At 40.5% G+C, this 18,377-nt stretch overlaps 1 protein-coding gene across 4 annotated transcripts in view; it reads right to left on the reverse strand.

The window, feature by feature from the left end:
- The window catches only part of DPP6 (dipeptidyl peptidase like 6), a 544,128-nt gene that overhangs the window by 109,660 nt on the left and 416,091 nt on the right, over positions 1-18,377 (reverse strand). For all 4 annotated transcript variants that reach the window (XM_050314872.1, XM_050314882.1, XM_050314854.1 and 1 more), the window contains exon 6: positions 7,260-7,312. In XM_050314872.1, the coding sequence (XP_050170829.1) occupies positions 7,260-7,312 (53 nt within the window). The remainder of the gene's footprint in view (positions 1-7,259; positions 7,313-18,377) is intronic.

An 18,377-nucleotide genomic window follows, 5' to 3' on the forward strand; every position in this document is an offset into this window, starting at 1 on the left:
CTGGGCTTTTCTCTGCTAAAGTGCTAACATCTGCGTCTAACTATTAATTACCCTAGATTTTATACTTTTTTTTTTTTTTTTAAGTCATTACTCTAATTCTTAATATCAAATCCTCCCTCGGGGGACCATTCGTTATTATTATTGTTATACATGGTTTCTAAGGTGTCCACCCACATCACAACTGATTATGGAAGAAAGAAGCATGTGGTAAGAACTGCTTTGCCTACACAAGAAAGGAACATTTCACATTAAAAAAATGCTATGCAGTGACCAACACGGGTGAGCAAGTGGCAAATCCCCTGGGGAAATGATATGGTGTTGAGCTGCTGAAGTGGATTTCCTCCCACCAGCACAGCCAAGAGTCCTGCCTGAAGTGCCTTCCCAGGCTGAGCTGCTTTCAACCTGCCACTGTTTGGAAGTGAGTGATGCTCAAATAGTGGCTTTGCTTAATGAAATGCTGGCTCTTTCTTTTTAAAGAGGTACAAAATGTATTCATAAGCAATAAGCTGGTATGTGATTTAACCACCATTTCAGTGATTTACAGAGTGTTTAATTCAGAAGATTATAAAAAGCAAGAAGCCAAACAGCTCCATCAGGGCTTGAGCCAAATGCCAGTAAATTCAGATGAAAAACTCCTATCTGCTTCAGAGGATGCAAGGTCAGGCTCCACGATCAAGCTACAGAATTTAATTATTCCAAGGGCCAGTTTTCTGTTGTCAAAATGCAACTGAAAAAGCATATGACATCATGAGGATGTTCTTGTTTGTAGTCTGGCATAAAAGCTACCACACTGTGCAGAAGTACCTTAATTAATTATATGAACTATCTCAATATGTGATAAAAACTATAGAATGATAATTGTCAAAGAGGAAGGAAAGACAAGGAGTAGCAATAGCAGATCCTTCAGGAACTGCAGAATACATTTTTCTACTTATTTAACAAATTTCACATTTTTATATGGTTTTACATACCTTTTTTAAAGGTTTTATTTCAGCCTCTACAGATCATTATTGGGGGAAAATATTCAGCTCTCCTCTAAGTAAAACTGAATTAGCTGAAAACAGATTCTATTAAATACTGTACTTTTTTCTATTAAAATAAAATGTGGGCACTAGTGCAAGTTTATAAATATTCAGGAGTGAAACTGTGCAGCACTCTATACAATAATTATCACATATTGCCTCCATTGGGTAAGTATAATTTCTCTTCTTGAGAAATTTGTAGATCAGGACATTGAGGCACAGGGTTTTTTAATGCTACAGAGAAGGGACATAACAGGCCAGACCAAAATAAAATAGAACAGTCTTGGTCAAATGGGTAGGTGTCTGAAGTAGAGTCAGTTCCCTGATATTCTTTTATCCATGATTTTAAATAAGGAAACACAATTTCTTTTTACCGTGAACATGGAAATGGGAGCACATACAAGGGAAACCTTGTTGACTTTTGAAATATTATACAGTAGGATACATACAAAACCGATTAAGTTTTCTCTAATTAACTTTAAAATCCATTTCTTTCCTGCCAGTGGCTCGCATAAAAGAAGGAATACAGGAAGAACAGTAAGAGCTCTGCAGAGAGATCTATAGACATCACTTTGAAAATCTACCCACAGTGAAGCACCGGCTCAGTTCTTCCCCCTGTTATCACTTCTGTGGATCTCCAGCACTTATTTTGCACTCACTCCACTCATGGGACTTCTCTTGAAGTTACTGGAGCTCAGCATGGGGGACACGTGCAGGATTTTCCAGACCCTCTGCAGTGTAGGCAGGAAGAGCTGAACTCATCTCCACGAGTGCTCCTGCACTCTACTTACTCTGAGTACAACATACAAATCTGGTAAGAAATACAGATTCTGCTCAGGAGTGACTGTGTACAATTCCCTCCTTCTCACACAGAAAACCAATGAGGAGTGGGAATGACTGCTGATTTTCTCACTGATCCTGGAAAGCACATTTTTTTATGCTAGGCTTATTTCAGGGGATAGGAAGACAAATGTCAAAAAGTGTAACATTTCTACTGGCCAGAGCAAAACAATTAAATATACAGGTATCCCCTTGGATATCAATCCAAAATAAGCTCTTGATTAGGACCTGCAGTGTCAGATCAAACCAGTGGTCTGGCAGCACACACTGGTGTAAAATGACCTTAAGAGTGGTGAGGGAAATCCTGCAATAAGGTTAGGGGAACACTCTGGTCAGGCCAGGCCTGACCATAGAAACCCTGAGCAAACTAAGCTTTTTCCCTTATGGGGAAGCTTTCAGTGAAGGATATAAATGACTAAAATAATCCCTACTGGACTCGGTAGGAGTAACATAATTAAAAACCAGAAGAGAATATAACAATTTTCCATGCCCGGATTTCATAAGTAGTCTGTTGCCTGCACTGTACTGCTAAATTTTTAATTTTCCAAAGTTAGGAAAAGTAATATTAGGAAATAACTCTATATGGTATTGGTGTTCCACTTTTTCCCAGTGCTTTGCAGAAGAGCTCCCTGTTCCACATCTGGACCTGCAGATGCTATCGCAGTACCTATAAATTACAGCTGGCTGGCAATTACAATTCAGCGAGTGAAACTGTGGGGTTATGAGAAGAGCTTTGCAAAAATATTTATAATGGAGACAGCTGCAAGCAGTTATCGGCAGACATATCTGAAAAGCAGCATCGTTCAGAGGGGAGCAGATGGGACAGGATGGGGATGTTCATCGCAGGGAACGTGAGGCTGGTTCCACTAGATGGCACCCGGCGCCAGCATCGCATTTTTGGATGGGCAGCGGGAGAAAAATGGGTGACATGAAGGAAAGCTGAACTGAACACAACCCCCTACACACCTCCGCCCAGGAAAACGGGAACTGCGGATCTCAGCCGGCTCCCCCTGTGGAAACTATTAACCACGGGCCACTGAAAGCAGAAGGTAAATGTGTCAAACCAGCAGGGGGTTCTACCCTCGAGTTTACCAAGAGACTGTGAGAAAGCTGAAATAACAACAAGGGACATATTAAATCTGTGCGATTCTCTTTCTTCCACCCCTGGCTTATTGGCATCTATTAGCTGCCTTATAGAGAGCCAAATTGTGCTGCTGCTCTTATGTGGGGAGTTTATTTCGACAACAGCTTTTATGGAAAAATGTTGCAGTCCTGTATAAAATGCCATTTGGGAACATATGTGCTAAGGACATGCCCAAATTGGCTTGTCAAACTTACTGAGAGCTCAAAGTGAAATCTGGAAAATATTGGTATGAGCCCCTTTTGACTTCAGACACAGCCTGAACCTGGAGAGCCTGCAGAACATGGCAAAAATAATTAGAAATTTCCCTTTAAAAAACAATTTATGCTGGCAGATTAATGTCATGTTATTTAAAAAGTGATGCCACAGATTAGGTTAATTGGCTTCCTTATTAGTTAGCCTCAGCAGGGGTGTAGCAAGGGCATTAGTGGGTACAAATCCTAAATTGTCTGATGAGGCAGATCATACTGAGGGTGAGGAACAGGGTAGAGATAGCAAGGGAAAAGTCACACTGTCACAGGCTGTTTTCAGGAATGAGTGTCTGACGAGCAGGAGGGATACTGGGGAGGGGAGTGAGTTTATTGAGTCACTGCTGAGCTGGATGTATGCAAAGGGGCCAGGAGCACACTCTGACATGGTATAACGGTGGTGCCTACTTGCAGAAGAGGATTAATGCATGAAAAAGTTTGCAAAAATGGCAAAGGGGTTGTTGCTCAGTGCAGAATTTTCCCACTCCTATTATTGTCAAGTGGAGGGCAGGGATGCTGCTTGTGCATTGCAAATTTCATCGTCACCAAAGAACCTGGGATGTCAAACTGAACTGAATGTCAAACTTGTGCTGTGTCAGTGTGCTTGGTCCTGCCCTCAACAACCTTCCTCCACACACATCCATCAGAGCATTATTCCTGTCTTAAGTATGAAATAGGCAATGAAGAGATTTTTACCCCTTCATCCATCAGAGGCTCTACTTTCAGTTGATGTATTTCACCACCTGTTACATCATGTTCACCTGTGACATCTGTCCTCTCTTTCACGCACCACCCTAAAATATACGCAGAACTCTGCAGGAACGATACTCACGTTCCAGGAACATGGTAAAGTGCCACCCTTTCCACCACTCACATGCACTTGAAAGATCAATGCAACTGTTACTGTACAAGATGGTTTAACAAAGCCTGTGTACGTCCCTAAAGCCTAAACCTTGTAAATCACAACCGCACCAACAAGAGGTGCAGTGATCCCTCCAACCCTTCTCCTGCTCATGGTCTCCTGACCCATCATGTTGTGGGGACACCAATGCCTGACACATCAGTCTGCCTTCTGGTATCCTCTCACTTTCCAAATCTTCCCCTTGTGCCAGATACTTCTCCCCTGCCTCACCCAACCCTCCAACTCCTGCCCCACTGCCCAACCAAACAAGAAGAGCAAGGGGAACCACAGCTGAGTGCGCAATAAAGTTGAAGGTGGGAGGAGAAAGAATCTGGTTGTCAGGGACAAACAAAGATCACGTAGTAGTAGAAGACTGCTGGACCACTGCACTGTTATTTTTTTAGCATTTCTAATACATACTATGCATGATACTTCTGGGTTTTTTCCACCTTTGTTTTGTCTGGAATAGAACTGTGCTGTCAGTCAAATCTTTTTGCTCTTAGCAGGTTTGCTGAAGATACAGAGCTTATGTGCTCATACTGCATCTTCATCCTGTTGCTGAACACCCTTTCAGCCCACAAGCTGCTTCTCAGATACACTGCCAGAAAGATGGAGTTTTCAAAAAGTAAATAAATCAAATAAATTCATGGGAAAATTGCAAACCAACCGACCAAGCAACAAATAATCAAATCAAATCAAAACAAACAAAACCCAACCCAAACCAAAAATAAAACAAACCAAAAAAACCAAAATCAAAACCAAAACCCCCAAACAGAAAAGCGAAAACCACAGACGAAACTGAGCCAAGGAAGGGAAGAGACTGAAGTCTAGAGCATGCCACATGAACACTAGAGCTTTAACATGGTTAATGGTGATAAATCTCCTAATTCCCATGTTCCAGCCATATATGGAAACAATTTAACCTCAAGCTCATGATTTTTTGTGGTGAGTCAATTACAGGCTGCAAGCTGGAGGGAAGCAGGCTGCACAAGCTCCAGGGCTCCCGGATTTTAAATCATGTATGTCTCTGGTACACAGGTTTTGTACAAAGTATTATTTCTCCGTCACTGAGTAGAATCCAAAGGAAGTTATTTTACCTTTGTTGTTGATTTTTTTCAGGTGCTTTTTTTTCTTGTTGGATTGCAGAGTTTTTGTGGGTTGGTTAGTTAGTTGGTTGGTTCTTTTCCTGTTGGTTTTGTGTGTGTGTGTATACAAATGTTCTGAGACAAATCCTTGAGGAACACCTGAGTGTAGCCAGTATTTTTATGAGGAAAAAAATGCTGAGATATGTATTTATATCCTGTCATTGTATCTCTACTTCTCCATCGTTAAACCCACTGGTTACTGTACCAAAGAAACTGGATTCGAAAGAGGACAGGGGAATTAAAAACGTAGGTGTTGCAATGTCTGACTTCTAGGACTTCTGCTCTTAAGACATCATACCTGTGTAAAAAAATCTAGTTCCCTTGAGGACTGCCCAGGGAGAAGGTTGCTGATCCAGTGTTTTCCTAAGTCAGAGACAGAGTAATCCATTTGATACAGTGGTATGGGTGAGAGAGAGTGGGTAAAAACTGAAAGGGGAGGTTCACACTGGATACAAGGAGAAACTTTCTCTCCGTGAGAAAGTCAGGCAGCAGGACAAATTGCCCAGTGAGGCTGTACAGTCCCCATCTCTGCTAGTTTTCAAAATCCAGCTGGATAAAGCTCTTAGTAACCTGCTCTGAGCAGAAGGTTGGACTTTGGAAGAGTGTTTCCATCCTGACTTATCTGGTAATCCCACGATCACCAGGTAGACCTTTTTAAAGTTTTCATGTTTTGCCATCTATTGCAAAGATCCAAAACATCTACAGTCTGTTTAGCCATAATGTATAACAAGAGCAACTTAGTGAAGAACCTCAGCAAGTATTAAAATGATATCTTTTGGAACCACAGCCATGTACAATGCTCTACAGAAATGGCAGAGCACAACTATATTGTCCCTTTTTACCATTTCTGCACAGTTATTGCCATTAAGATACTTAAAACACACAACCTGGCACCAACTTCCTGGTTTTTATGTATTAAATACCTTCCTGGTATTTAATGGCAAGGAACTGAGGAATTTTGCTGTGGAACTAATGCATTTCCACTGGTGCTGTGGAAACGTCACTCTGAAACACCACATACCATCATATGCATACAAGGGACTTACTGGTATGGTGGTATCCCACTCCTGACCAGTTGGGCCACTGCTTAAATTTTATGTTAAAAAAGACCATAAAATTATCTTTTGTAGGTATCTTTTAAGGTAGAAGAAGATAGAAACGAAGGGCTAAACTCTAAAGAAACAAGACAGGTGAGATGAGTGGTGGGTAATGCAGTTGGAGCCACAGGTAGCCTGCAGCCCCATGAAGACAAAGTGTAGAAAGGGGGATTTAAAAAACTGCAGCAAATCAACACTAAAGAATGAAAGAATCATAGAATGATAGAATGGCTTGTGTTGGAAGGACCTTAAAGACCATCTAATTCCAATCCCCCTGCCATGGACAGGGACACCTTCCATTGAGACCAGGTTGCTCAAAGCCCCATCTAACCTGGCCTTGAATGCTTCCAGGGATGGGGCATCCACAGCTTCTCTGAGCAACACCATCCCAGTGCCTCACCATCCTCACAGGAATAATTTATTCCTAATATCTAATCTACTCTTTTTCAGTTTGAAGCCTTGTCTTATCACTCAATGTCTTTGTAGATAGTCCTTCTCCATCTCACTTGCAGGCCCCCTTCAGATACTGAAAGGCTGCAAAAGGTCTCCCTGGAGCTTTCTCTTCTCCCATGGTCTGGTGAGTGGCCAACCATGGCTCTCAGCCAGATGCCACCTCATCTATATCCTAGACAGAACTTGAAATTGGGAATATGAAATTCATGTAGTCTGACTCTCTGGGGAAGCTGACCACTTCTGCTTCCAGACTTTGTCATCTTGTGCACAACACACAGCTCAGTGGATGCTGCAGCTGAAAGCCAGACCATTGCAAAGGGCTGTCACAGGAAACCATTTGTCACAATACACCTTGCTTTGCAAGATTCTTAATGGCTGAGTTTTAAAATGAAGACATTGAAAAGTTGCTTACCCGTGAGGTATTTTGCTGAGGACATAATGCGCTGTATATGAATGCTGATACACCTGCAAAATGAAATTAAGAAAAAGACAACAACAAGAAAAAAAAAAGAGATTAGTAATTGTCACCTGTGTTAATAGGGCTCTTTTTCTACAAATACGATCTGGCATAAATGGCTGGGAAGCTCTTATAAACACTTCAAAATCTGTAGTAAAAAAGAACAATACATTAATCCACTCAAAGCTGTTGTGTGTTCTTTTCATCTTGCACTTTATACAGTGTTTGGCAAATCGTACACACCCAGACGTTCGGTGTCGTTACCATGGCTACCAGGTCTTTGATTAAACTGGGGGCACATGGGCTCTGCAAAGGCTAAATATAGAACAGCCATTAATGAGGACACCTTGGTCAGCTGGAGACATTGTCCATCATTATAACTAGACACAACAGGGATATAAGGCGTATTTTTTTATGCTTTATTTCCACATAAACGAAAGAGGGAGTGATTCCAGCTGATCTCAGAGCGGGTTGTCAGACCCCTGTCAGTCAGCAAATAAAACTGTATCGACTCAGGGTGTGAAGCTGACCTCATGTTTCTGTGACCTGCTAAATTGCATGTTCATATCAATCTGCGCTCTTTGGGCCTTGGGGAGGAGCTGGTCAGCTTGCACAGCAGCTCAGCACAGAGGGTAGAGTTTATTACTTATTTTCTAAGTAGTAAATAATAACAACAGAGTCAATGTCAGCGATTTAAGAGCTGCTGATTTTCCACTAGTGACAGAACAGTCTCTAACAGTGATCAGTGGTTGCCCAAGGTGGGCGATGCTGAGCAACACAGAAGTCAGGGCACTGGTGTGAAAGGTCTAAATATGAATCACTTCATACAGATTTATACAGGCACTTTTGCAATTCTGTCCTGTTACTGAATGCTACTAAATAAATAAATCAATCTCCTAACAGACAAAGGAGAAACTTCTTGAATACTTGCTTCACCAATCAAGTCTGCCTGAGCAAAATCGTTTTTCCTATGTTCCTCTGTTTTTGCACAAGTACTTCTTTTTTTATGCCAAGAAACCATGAGATGTCCTGGATGATGGTGCCAGCCTCAGCAGGGGCCATCCCAAGTACTTCACCAGCATCACAAGTAAGCATGACTCACTACCTATCACTGTTGAGGGTAAACCTGCACAGTGGTGTCTGTAACAGGCTTACAAGTTTTGGGGCCTCAGTAAAGGGACAGATAAACACAAGGCACATTATTCTGCGGGTATTAAAACAACCTGCTCTGTTGCAATCTGAATCCAAACACTAAATCCTCACACTTCTGCATTAGCTCCCTGAAAAACAGGCATAGAGGTGAAAGCGGTGGATTTCTATGTGAGAAATGCAGAGACTGATGCCAGATTGATGTGATTCCCTTCTTCACTGTGCAGTTCACTCCCTTTATTGCAAGGACATCATGAAGTCACACCCCAAAATCCTATCTCCTTTTAGGCATTCAGGTCCATAAAGACTCCTCCCTCAAGGTGATTCTCTGGTGTGTTGATATCAGGGAAGGTCTAGGAGTGTAATAAAATAGGAATTCACTACAAGGTAGCATTTTTTTTAGTACAAGTGTCCTTTTTAGATCCACGTGTTTCAGCTGATGTCAAATAAATTACCATTTTCTCACCCTCATTCAATCCTGCCAAAGAGTTCTTGAATCTTATAATGCTGATACCTGAGACCTGGCTGATGCATGTGGCCTTAGTGTTTATTCCAGCTTTGATGAAATTCTAAAACCACTAAAATTTCTTAAAGAGAAAGCACTGGAGGACTAAATTTGTCTACAGATCTGAAAAACTTGATAATACATTGTCACTAAATACTGAGCTACTTTTGTCTTCAAATATCCTGGCATTAGCATGTAGAAAATGATGTAGATATATAAATTTTGATCTGAGGCCAGGACTGTTGTTCAAGGTTATAAGCCAGGCTTTGTGGTCAGATCATAGACATAAGCCAGCCTCCCAAATGAGTATGAACAGATGCCTTCAGGTAAAAACAGAAAAATGTAGCAGGCTGGAGGGAAGAGAAACATCCAGGGAAGTTTTGAGCAGGAAATCTGGTACAGAGACCTACAGCCATGCTGGAGAGTTCAGAGCTGTCTTAGAGCCATTAACTGGAGATTGAGGTAAAATATTTTCTTTGCTGAAATAGTTTAGGATTGGGGAAAACAAGTTACAGGACTCTCAGAGAACTCCTTTGTTTTCTGAATGTCATTTGTCACCATCTCTGGTCTTTGGCCAGACTCTAAAATATCTCACATCAGCTGTGCTATGGCATTCAGCCTTCAGTTTTGCAGCTGGCAGAGTTCACTCACAGGAGCTATGCTTTCTCAAATAAACTCTTAAAATCAGTAGGTTTGCTCAAATAAACAAGAACTACTTGTATGAACAGAGATTTCAGGATCAGATATTTATTATTATTACAGTTGTGAAGGACACAAGCTCGTACAGCTCAAAGTCCTTCTAAGCCTTACTATTTCAAACCTATTTGAAAAATACACATTACAAGCAACCCTCCTAAGCAGACAAGAATCCAAGAGAAACATAATTTATGTCCTTCTGAGAAATGAAATGGCTGCTTTCCTCTTAGATATGCAAACCAAGCAAAGTTAATTCAACTTTTTGAGAGCAGGAGTATGTCTGCTTAATACCACAACTAAAATTTCTGCTGGGGTCAAGATGAATTAGGCTATTCACTTAGCAGTAGGAACATCCCACAACAGGGAAAATGGCAGGGAAGAGATGAGCATTCTTCTGAAATTCAAAGCCAAGCCTCAGAGAATGGAAAGTGCTTAAAAATTAGTATTCATTTATTTCATTTAACCTATCTGTTTCTGAGGTGTGGCCAACAAAAATAACTGTATTAACTCTCTGTGTTGCCCTTCTCTATCAAAGGATGTGGTAAAAACCATTGCACTGATTTGATGCTCTTATCCCTGATTTTTGGCTGGATCCCAGAAGCATACAATTCCTCTCAGTGCAGAGGCATATTTGAGGACAGCAGAGTTTTCGGCAAGGTTTTTGCTCTGTAGCTCGGTGTGCCAAGTCACCCCACCAGCACAAGCTAGAACAGGTTTGAGACTGCTCTGGAGGGATCCAGGTATTACCAAAATTGGGTCACAGAGGCTCCCATGTCAGCTGTCACCAACAAGTGCTGTAAAAGTCATTATACTAAAACCACGGTGCCAGAAGCACTCCCACTGGGCTTCTCATCCCAAGTCACAGCACAGAGCTTGTTTACTTTCAATCTACATCATGCTCTGCAACAGGTGCATGTTTACACTGAAAGCATAATGGGTATGAGAGATGGGTCTGTCTGTTCCACTGAAACCTTGGAAAGGCAATTATCTCTCTAAATTTCAGAAGAATACAGAACTAATTGCATATGACAACACCTTTCTGTGAAACCACTGACCCCGTTTTGTGCAACTGACAGAAGAAACCTGGACCTGACCAGATGACAGCAGAAATGGAAACACTGCAGCACACAGAGCAGCAGAGAAGAGCATCTGCCTCTCCCAAGCCACCAAATTCCAAAATAACAAGGAAATTGTAGTTCCAACAAGATACAGAAATAACATGGAAGAAGAAACCTCTGTACTCTATTACCACCACAGAGCAAAGTATGGTGTGAATGGTAGAGGAATGTCTCCTTGAAAGCACTTGCTTAAGTTCTGTAAGGATACAGGTCCTAGTTCAGCAGTGCTTACTGAAATAGAAACCCTATGTTATTTAAGAATAGAATGGATTTGGAATTATTTATTCATTGTTACTCTTCATGCACTTTATGTTAGAATCTATAGCTCTTGTTCTTGCCCAAAAGCAATGCAGAAGTATATGACGTAAGTCCAGAGAAAAATGTGAAATTTGTTTTCAGCAATTTTTGGCTGGTATGAAAGATTACAGTACCTGCTGAGGATTTATCACTAGCCTCAGAAAGAAATGAAGAGTTTGGTTTATATTTCCACCTTCTGTGTTGGTCAGTTTCTGTCACATTTTGTGGGCTGATGCTCTGCTAGCACCAGCAGTAACCAGCATTTATGGAAAGGCTTTCTTTTATGTTTGCATGACAAGGTGCTGAATCAACACAAAGAAGAGGCACCTTCTTCCAAGAGGTTTACAAGCAAAGAAAGGGGGGGAAAAGCCCCTAGAAGAAGGCTCTCCAAATCAGCCCAATCCACTCATCTTCCAACAGGTTGTTCTACCAAAACAGCTAATTTAGGGTCTTATTACTCAGCATACAAAGCAGCTCATGGATCTGAGATTAAACCCAGGTGGACTGGCTGCTGTCATCTCACGATTATTACTTACTTGATAAATACAGGAATAAAACATGCTTTGCATCCATTTTCTAAATGGCTCCTTAGAGCCACCTGGCCCTTCATGCAGTAGTGTTATTTACATTAAAGAATTACCCAGAAAACTCACAAAAAAACCCCATAAAACTTGGAGCTCACAAGGGAACAGTTACAGGGCAGGGTGGAAGTGTAAGCCGTGTTATAAAGCAGTTTGCAAGGCTTAATACAAAATGTCTAATGTTTGGTGTCTTTCATCTTTTTCAGGAATCACATATTTCATCCAAAAATTCATCTCAGCACATCCAAATAAAAAGGAACCCTCTATATAGTCATTGGAAATAAAACTGTACAATAGTTTGCTAAAATCTGAAAATAGCAAGAATATATTTCAATGTAATTAATTGTAAAGCACTCAGGAGTTACCTGGGCAAAAGGTAACTTTTTACTCCATAACAATAAGCTGTATCTCCAAATAATAGAGCCCCTCAGAACTCTTAGCAGACCCAAGTTGTCTTTGTAATCTATCTCCTTTTATACTCCACAGTAAGACAGTAAAATTACAGCACAAAAGGCTGGTGAAACAGGAGCTGCCAGATCCATTAAAAGGGTTTCCCATAAAGAGTCTCCAAAAAGACATTAGCTGGAAGTAGATTATACAGCCTATTTTCCTACTTGTGCTATGAGCAGACAAATCCCCAAATGCACATATGAATGTCAAACCAATTGAATAATCCCAAACATTTGACATAATTACCTACTCCACCTTTCAAAATGGTCCTGGCACCCTTAAGCAGTAACTCATGCTGTGATGCAGAATATGCAGGTAAAAGATAATTTGCCATTTGGCCTTTGATATCTGTGATATTTAAGCAGTCTCTGAAGCTGACAAATTAGGAGGGAAAAGAGAATAAAGTAGAATGCAGGAAGGGTGATGCTATGCATTGGCAAATAGATCACGATTTTGGTACCCTGTTATCTAACAATGGCATGAGAGGGAGGAGAAAACAAGTTCAAGAGGAAAATAACAAGCAAACATTAGCCAGAGGTTGTGTTTCCTTCTACTTACATGGACATTCTGTGCATGTAAAGGATACAGGAAAGGGTGACCTAAGTCACTACCACACAGTCACATGAATTCTTCTATTGGTCAGCCACCAACAAGCAATTATGGCGTAACTGACCACCAACTTCTGGGTAATGTTTTGCTCAATTTCCATACTTTCATTCTCCCCTGAATTTGTGATTTAGAGCACGTTGGGTTACTTTGGCTGAGGCATAGTTAGGTAATGGTCTTTTAATTTTTTCTATCAGTGGAGACAGACTGGTCAGCTGTATGCTCCCCAGCCCAACTATTTTTGCAAAGTATTATCACCATTTTATTGCTAATAGGTGCTCCATAGTTACCAGCTTGGAATTAGACTCTCTCAAAAACCTCATGACATCTATTCCTTTTGTGTCACTGTAATAAAAGACAAATCCACCAAAATCCATACTGGTATTTTGTACCCTACACTTAGTGAAGCTTGATTGCTTGCAAGAACTAAACAAATCAATAAAGCCATATAATCTGAGGTCTCTTCCACATTCTCAAATTCCAAATTCATTGTGATACTGACCTATTTTGCTTTCGTCTGAAACAGCATATTCTCTTTTGTCCCTACATTGAATTATCCCTTCATACTTTATCACTTCCCTGGTAATGTACCTCTAATACAATCTCATGCTGTGTGTCAACCTGCTTGTACAGCCCTCTAAGAAACACAGCCCATTTCTCTTCATCCTCTAATAAATTAGAAAACCATAATGAAATGCTATCAACGAGCGTTTCCTGAGCATTGGTTCAGCTGGCAGCCAATAACCCACAGCTGTCATCAAACACCTGATTTGGGATGCTCTTACCCACTCCACCACATTCAGCTGATCAGCCACATGTGTAATGTGCCCACAGTCACAGAAAGTGCACAGAGAGTGCTGTGCCATTCCAGGACAGGCTGGGGAGCTCAGGAAAGGGCAGAAATGGAGAAAATAGGTTTGAGCAAGAAAGGTGATAAGAACAAGAGGTCTCTGGATCAATTGACATACAAGGCATTTGGCAACTGGTTGCCTTTGCTATAAGTGTCTCAATATTCCAGAGGAACTAACTTAAGTTAATGTCTGGGCAAAGGAAGGTAGATATTTACCTGGGGAATACATGTATCAGAGCTGTTATGGGAAGAAACCATTTTTCTTGTGAAGAGGAGGGGAGGATCCTGACCCAGCAGGGTAACTCTGCCTGGGTGAAATGACAGAGCCAACACTAAGCTGTCAGTGTCTCAGAAAGACATAATGTGTCCACATCTCATCTCAGTCAAACCACTGTGAATAAGGAACTACTCCACTCACACCCAGGAAAGCAAGGATCATGATGAGTGTGTCCAGAACCAGGAAGAAATTTTAGCAATTATTTGGAAGAAGGACACGAAATGCTATATACAAGGGATGGAGAGTGGAAGAGCACAAGGAGCAGGGGATTATCAGGAAGAGTGTTTGCATGTCTCTGTTTTTCAAATCTTTTAACAATTTAATCTCTGAGACTGAAACTAAATCACTGTTATATAAGCCTAAAGGAGACTCTCTATAAGCTTGTCCTTGGTGTTTAGAGGACAACCAGAACAGCTCTCCAGTCATGCAGTGTTGTGAATGCCCTGCTACCCACACCAGAGAGGCTTCCTCAGAGAGGCAGCAATCTCATATCAAGGTCACATGAGGAAGGAACAGCACATTCATACCATGGGACTTGCATTTGAGATGCATTTGTAGCCCAAGCTCAAGCCGACTGCGATGGGGTCATGCGCCGCAAGCAACATACACAGTTAATATGTAAATCTGTCCCAAAAAACATACAGAAGCTGTTCTGGGATTAGAAGCTGATTTTCCAGGCACCAAACCAAAGGTCTCTGGAAACAACAAAGCCAAGGAGTTATTCCTTTGCAAATAATGTCATCTCAAGTTTGCACTACAACCACAAATAAAGTGTGATGGCAACACCCACCCCAGTAATAGATGGACTGCCGTGTTGTAAGATAATGCTGTTAATTCACCTTCCACAAACTGATTATCTATCTCGGTTGTTTTGTGATAATAATTCTTTATTAAAAGATTAGTTTCCAAACTACACTTTTGAGAGCCTTATAATGCTGACAATGCCGAAAGGGAATTGTCAAGTCCAGCTTTAGGATTTATGACTTTGTGACGCAGAGTGGATGCTCTTTTTGTTACAAATGCAGCTCAAGAACCCACTTAGGCCACAGGTATTAACATACAGCTCGTGTGCCAGCTCTCACCCCTAGGAGAGCGTTAATCCAATCTGCCAACTGCTGCTGCACTCTAATACAGCTCTGCCCTGCCAAGCAATTACAAAAGCCTCCTTTTGCTCCCGAGCCACCTGTCCCTCACAGCGCTTCACTGGCACCAGCAAGCCCTTGCAGTCACTGGCTTAAAGGACAACTGCTCCATTTTTAACTGGTAAATAAAATGGCAGTGGCAAAGCACTCAGTAGGATTTTCAGACCAGCCTTTGTGTACTTGTTGATGCTCAGGCTATTGGGAAGTAGCTGCAATGAAGTTATTAAGAATTAAAAATTAGAGTTATGAATAATGAGCTCGTTCTGTTGTTGATATTGTTTTAAACTTTTATCAACATTCACATCACGTATATAAACTCCATGGTTCCCTTCCTACTCTCTGTTCAGAAACTTGGAAATGAGAATTCATACATAGTTAATGTGATTCTAAAATATACCAAACAATATATCCAAGAAAAAGAAATAAAAGATAAAAAAGATGAAAAAACAGCATTATTATGTAACAAGAGTACAAAAGTAGCCTAGAGTCAAATAAAAGTTTTAAAGCAGAGAGTAATTATCCCAGACTCAGGAAACATAGAACACTTTCAGGTCCATACACAGAAGAACATACAATTGTGATTCTCTTGTAATATCTGGAATCATAACAACAGCTATATTGTGTCAGATCCAAAGTCCATCCTGTTAACTGTCCTGGCTCACCAGCCCAAAGCCAATTTAGACAGAAGACTAGAATTATATGATTTACAGTCATCCTTCCCCAAAATACTTTCCCAGACTTCTAGCACTTTGCAGCTTGGAGTCCCTCTCTTTGCATCTGTCTACCTTGAGGGATATCCCTGCCACTGACCTCTCCAGTCATGCTTTACAAGCATTTACCCTTTTTGCACCTACAATCTCATGTAGCAACTCCCTTTTTGCAGACAATGGTGCCAAAATCCTGCTTGGGTATGATTCTTCTGAGCAGCCTTTGGTGTCTATTTTAGCCTTAGATTTACACCCTGGATTACACTGTTTATAGAGGCAACCCAGGGTAGCTGATAGAGATGGCTGATAGAGTTTACAGGGTTCACACTCACTTGACTGACTCTCACCTTCATTGCCTTTGGAGTTACAAGTCTGAAGGACAGCATGAGAAATCAATGTTTAATACTGCTTTTAATGAAACTTTAGATAATGCCTTCTTTCAATGAAACATTTCTTGAGCTGAGCAGACTGACTGTGGAAAGATTCTAAAAGCCTCTTTTTTTGTGAAGTTTACAATGCAAATGGTACAGCTTTGTAGCAATTATGTGAGAACCAAGCCATGAAAATGGGCTGAATGCTTAGTATATCTAATTAATTTATTCACTTTTGAATAATTCACTTTAGCACCAGAAATTAGCAACTGCAGAACCACAACACACGTTCTTTCTATTTAAAAAAAAAATTATAAGAATTGCTTTTTCTACTGTAGCAGCTGAGATTGTGAATTCTACAATGAAGTTAGCACTGTCTTTGAAATCTTCTATGGTCTTAGGCTCAGGGCACCCTTAGAAGACTTAAAGAAAGGAATCCAAAACAAGAAAGATGAGACCATCAGAGAGCACTAGAGAGCAACAGTTTAAAAGCACTGAAGTGGATGTGCAAGAAACAAAAGTGTTCAGATACATGTCAGGGACCTTGGCCCAAAATCCTCTCTCCATTCAGGGAAAGATTCATTTTCCAGTTCCATATGAGATCACAAGATTCAGAGCTGTATATCAGTGTATACATGAATCTAATTCACTGGAGGAGACAATTCTGTTTTCTGACATAAGTCAAATAAACTGAAATCACAATGAAAACAGCAGGACACTTTGTGTGTTATCTTTGTTATACTGTGGACAAATTCCAAGGAGTAAATGGGCTGTGGTGATGACGAGCATCTCTTCAGAAAGCCATCAACAGCATCACTGTGTGGGGACTCTTCTGCTCTTGCATATAAAAATATGAGGACTCATGCATTTAAAGACATGACTAAAGCCCTATGATTCGCTTTCATTTTTCAAAAAAGAGCTTCTTTTGAGCAGAGAATAAAAGAAAAAAAGAATAGAAGGTTCCATTTTCAAATCTAGGTCATTAGCTGCCCAAGGAGAAACCTTAATTGCTGGTTTTAACATGGCACTGGTAAAAACAGAGTTCTGCAGGCAGTCAGAGAGATAAAAGGCACTTGTTCAGGGTAAACACAGAGCCACACACTCCTTGGATTTAGGCATGTAACTCAGCTAAAGAGGAGAACATTTGCGTCAGAAGATTTGCATTTCTGAGTACAGGAATTTCATTGGGATGCTCTGCATAGCGAGAGCTGTTTTTCCAGAAGAGGGCACTAAATATATCTTTTTTACTATTTCAGTTATTAAAAAGTAAAAAAAAAAAAAAAAAAAAGAGACTGGAAATCAGAAGAATTAGATTATGAACTCCTGCAGGCTGGGACCATTTCCTATGTTTCCCCATAGACACCAGAATTAAATTCTTTCTGATTTTGCTTTCTAAAGCCTCCTAAATCCCTTTTGTTTTCCCGTTTTGCATCCTATTTTTAATATATTTCTTTCCTTAACATTTTAGAATAACTACCTATACTTATCACAATCCAGCACAGAACAGGATTTTTATTGTCCCTAAAAAGTTGGGAAGTAAAATTATGCTAAAAAGCAGGAACTCACCTCTAATGTAATTCTACTTCTATTTTACTGCTACCTAGCTGAATTTGACTATCTAGAAAACTTTGTAGAATTACCTTACCTATGCCTTTTTAAAAAACAAATTGCAGTTTATTTTTAAGGCATTTTGTGAATCTTATTAGCACATTAATCTCTACCAGTTTGTTCAAGGTTGCTCATCTATACACTCAGAAAAGGAAGCAGAATGAGTAATATAACCTTTTGTAAGGTAAGAAAAATTGGTTATTTTTGTATCATAGTGTTTTGCCTCGAGTCTTTTTTATTTTCTCTTCTCCGTTTGATGAAAATCTCATTTACTAAAGAAAATATTTATGAAGGAAGACTGCTGATAGCTGATACCAATACATAGTATACCTATGTACTCTTGCATGACAGGCTAATTATTTCTGAGTTTTGATGCTACTCTAGTCTTCCCTGGAACTGTGGATTTGCTTTTCAGTTTACTGATGTGTATCCGTGCCTGTGAATAAATGCGGGATACAGATTATTGGCCTTTGCTACATGAGCAAGGCTGTCCAACTTGGTTTGAAATAACAGTTTTGCACTCAATCATGTCTGTGCAATTTCTATTAAAGTCCCCCAGCTCAAATCAGAAGACTTCAAGTTTATTCCTAACTCCATTTATCTGCATTATTAGATGAACAGCAGGAGATAATCCACTGTTTTTAACCGAGAGCAGTTAAAGCTCAGAGATGGCACAGCAGCTGAAGTCAGCAGACTCAGGTTTTAATGCTCTGCAT

Source organism: Myiozetetes cayanensis, unplaced genomic scaffold (assembly GCF_022539395.1).
Source record: "Myiozetetes cayanensis isolate MyiCay16 unplaced genomic scaffold, myiCay2020 scf1, whole genome shotgun sequence".
NCBI lineage: Eukaryota > Metazoa > Chordata > Aves > Passeriformes > Tyrannidae > Myiozetetes > Myiozetetes cayanensis.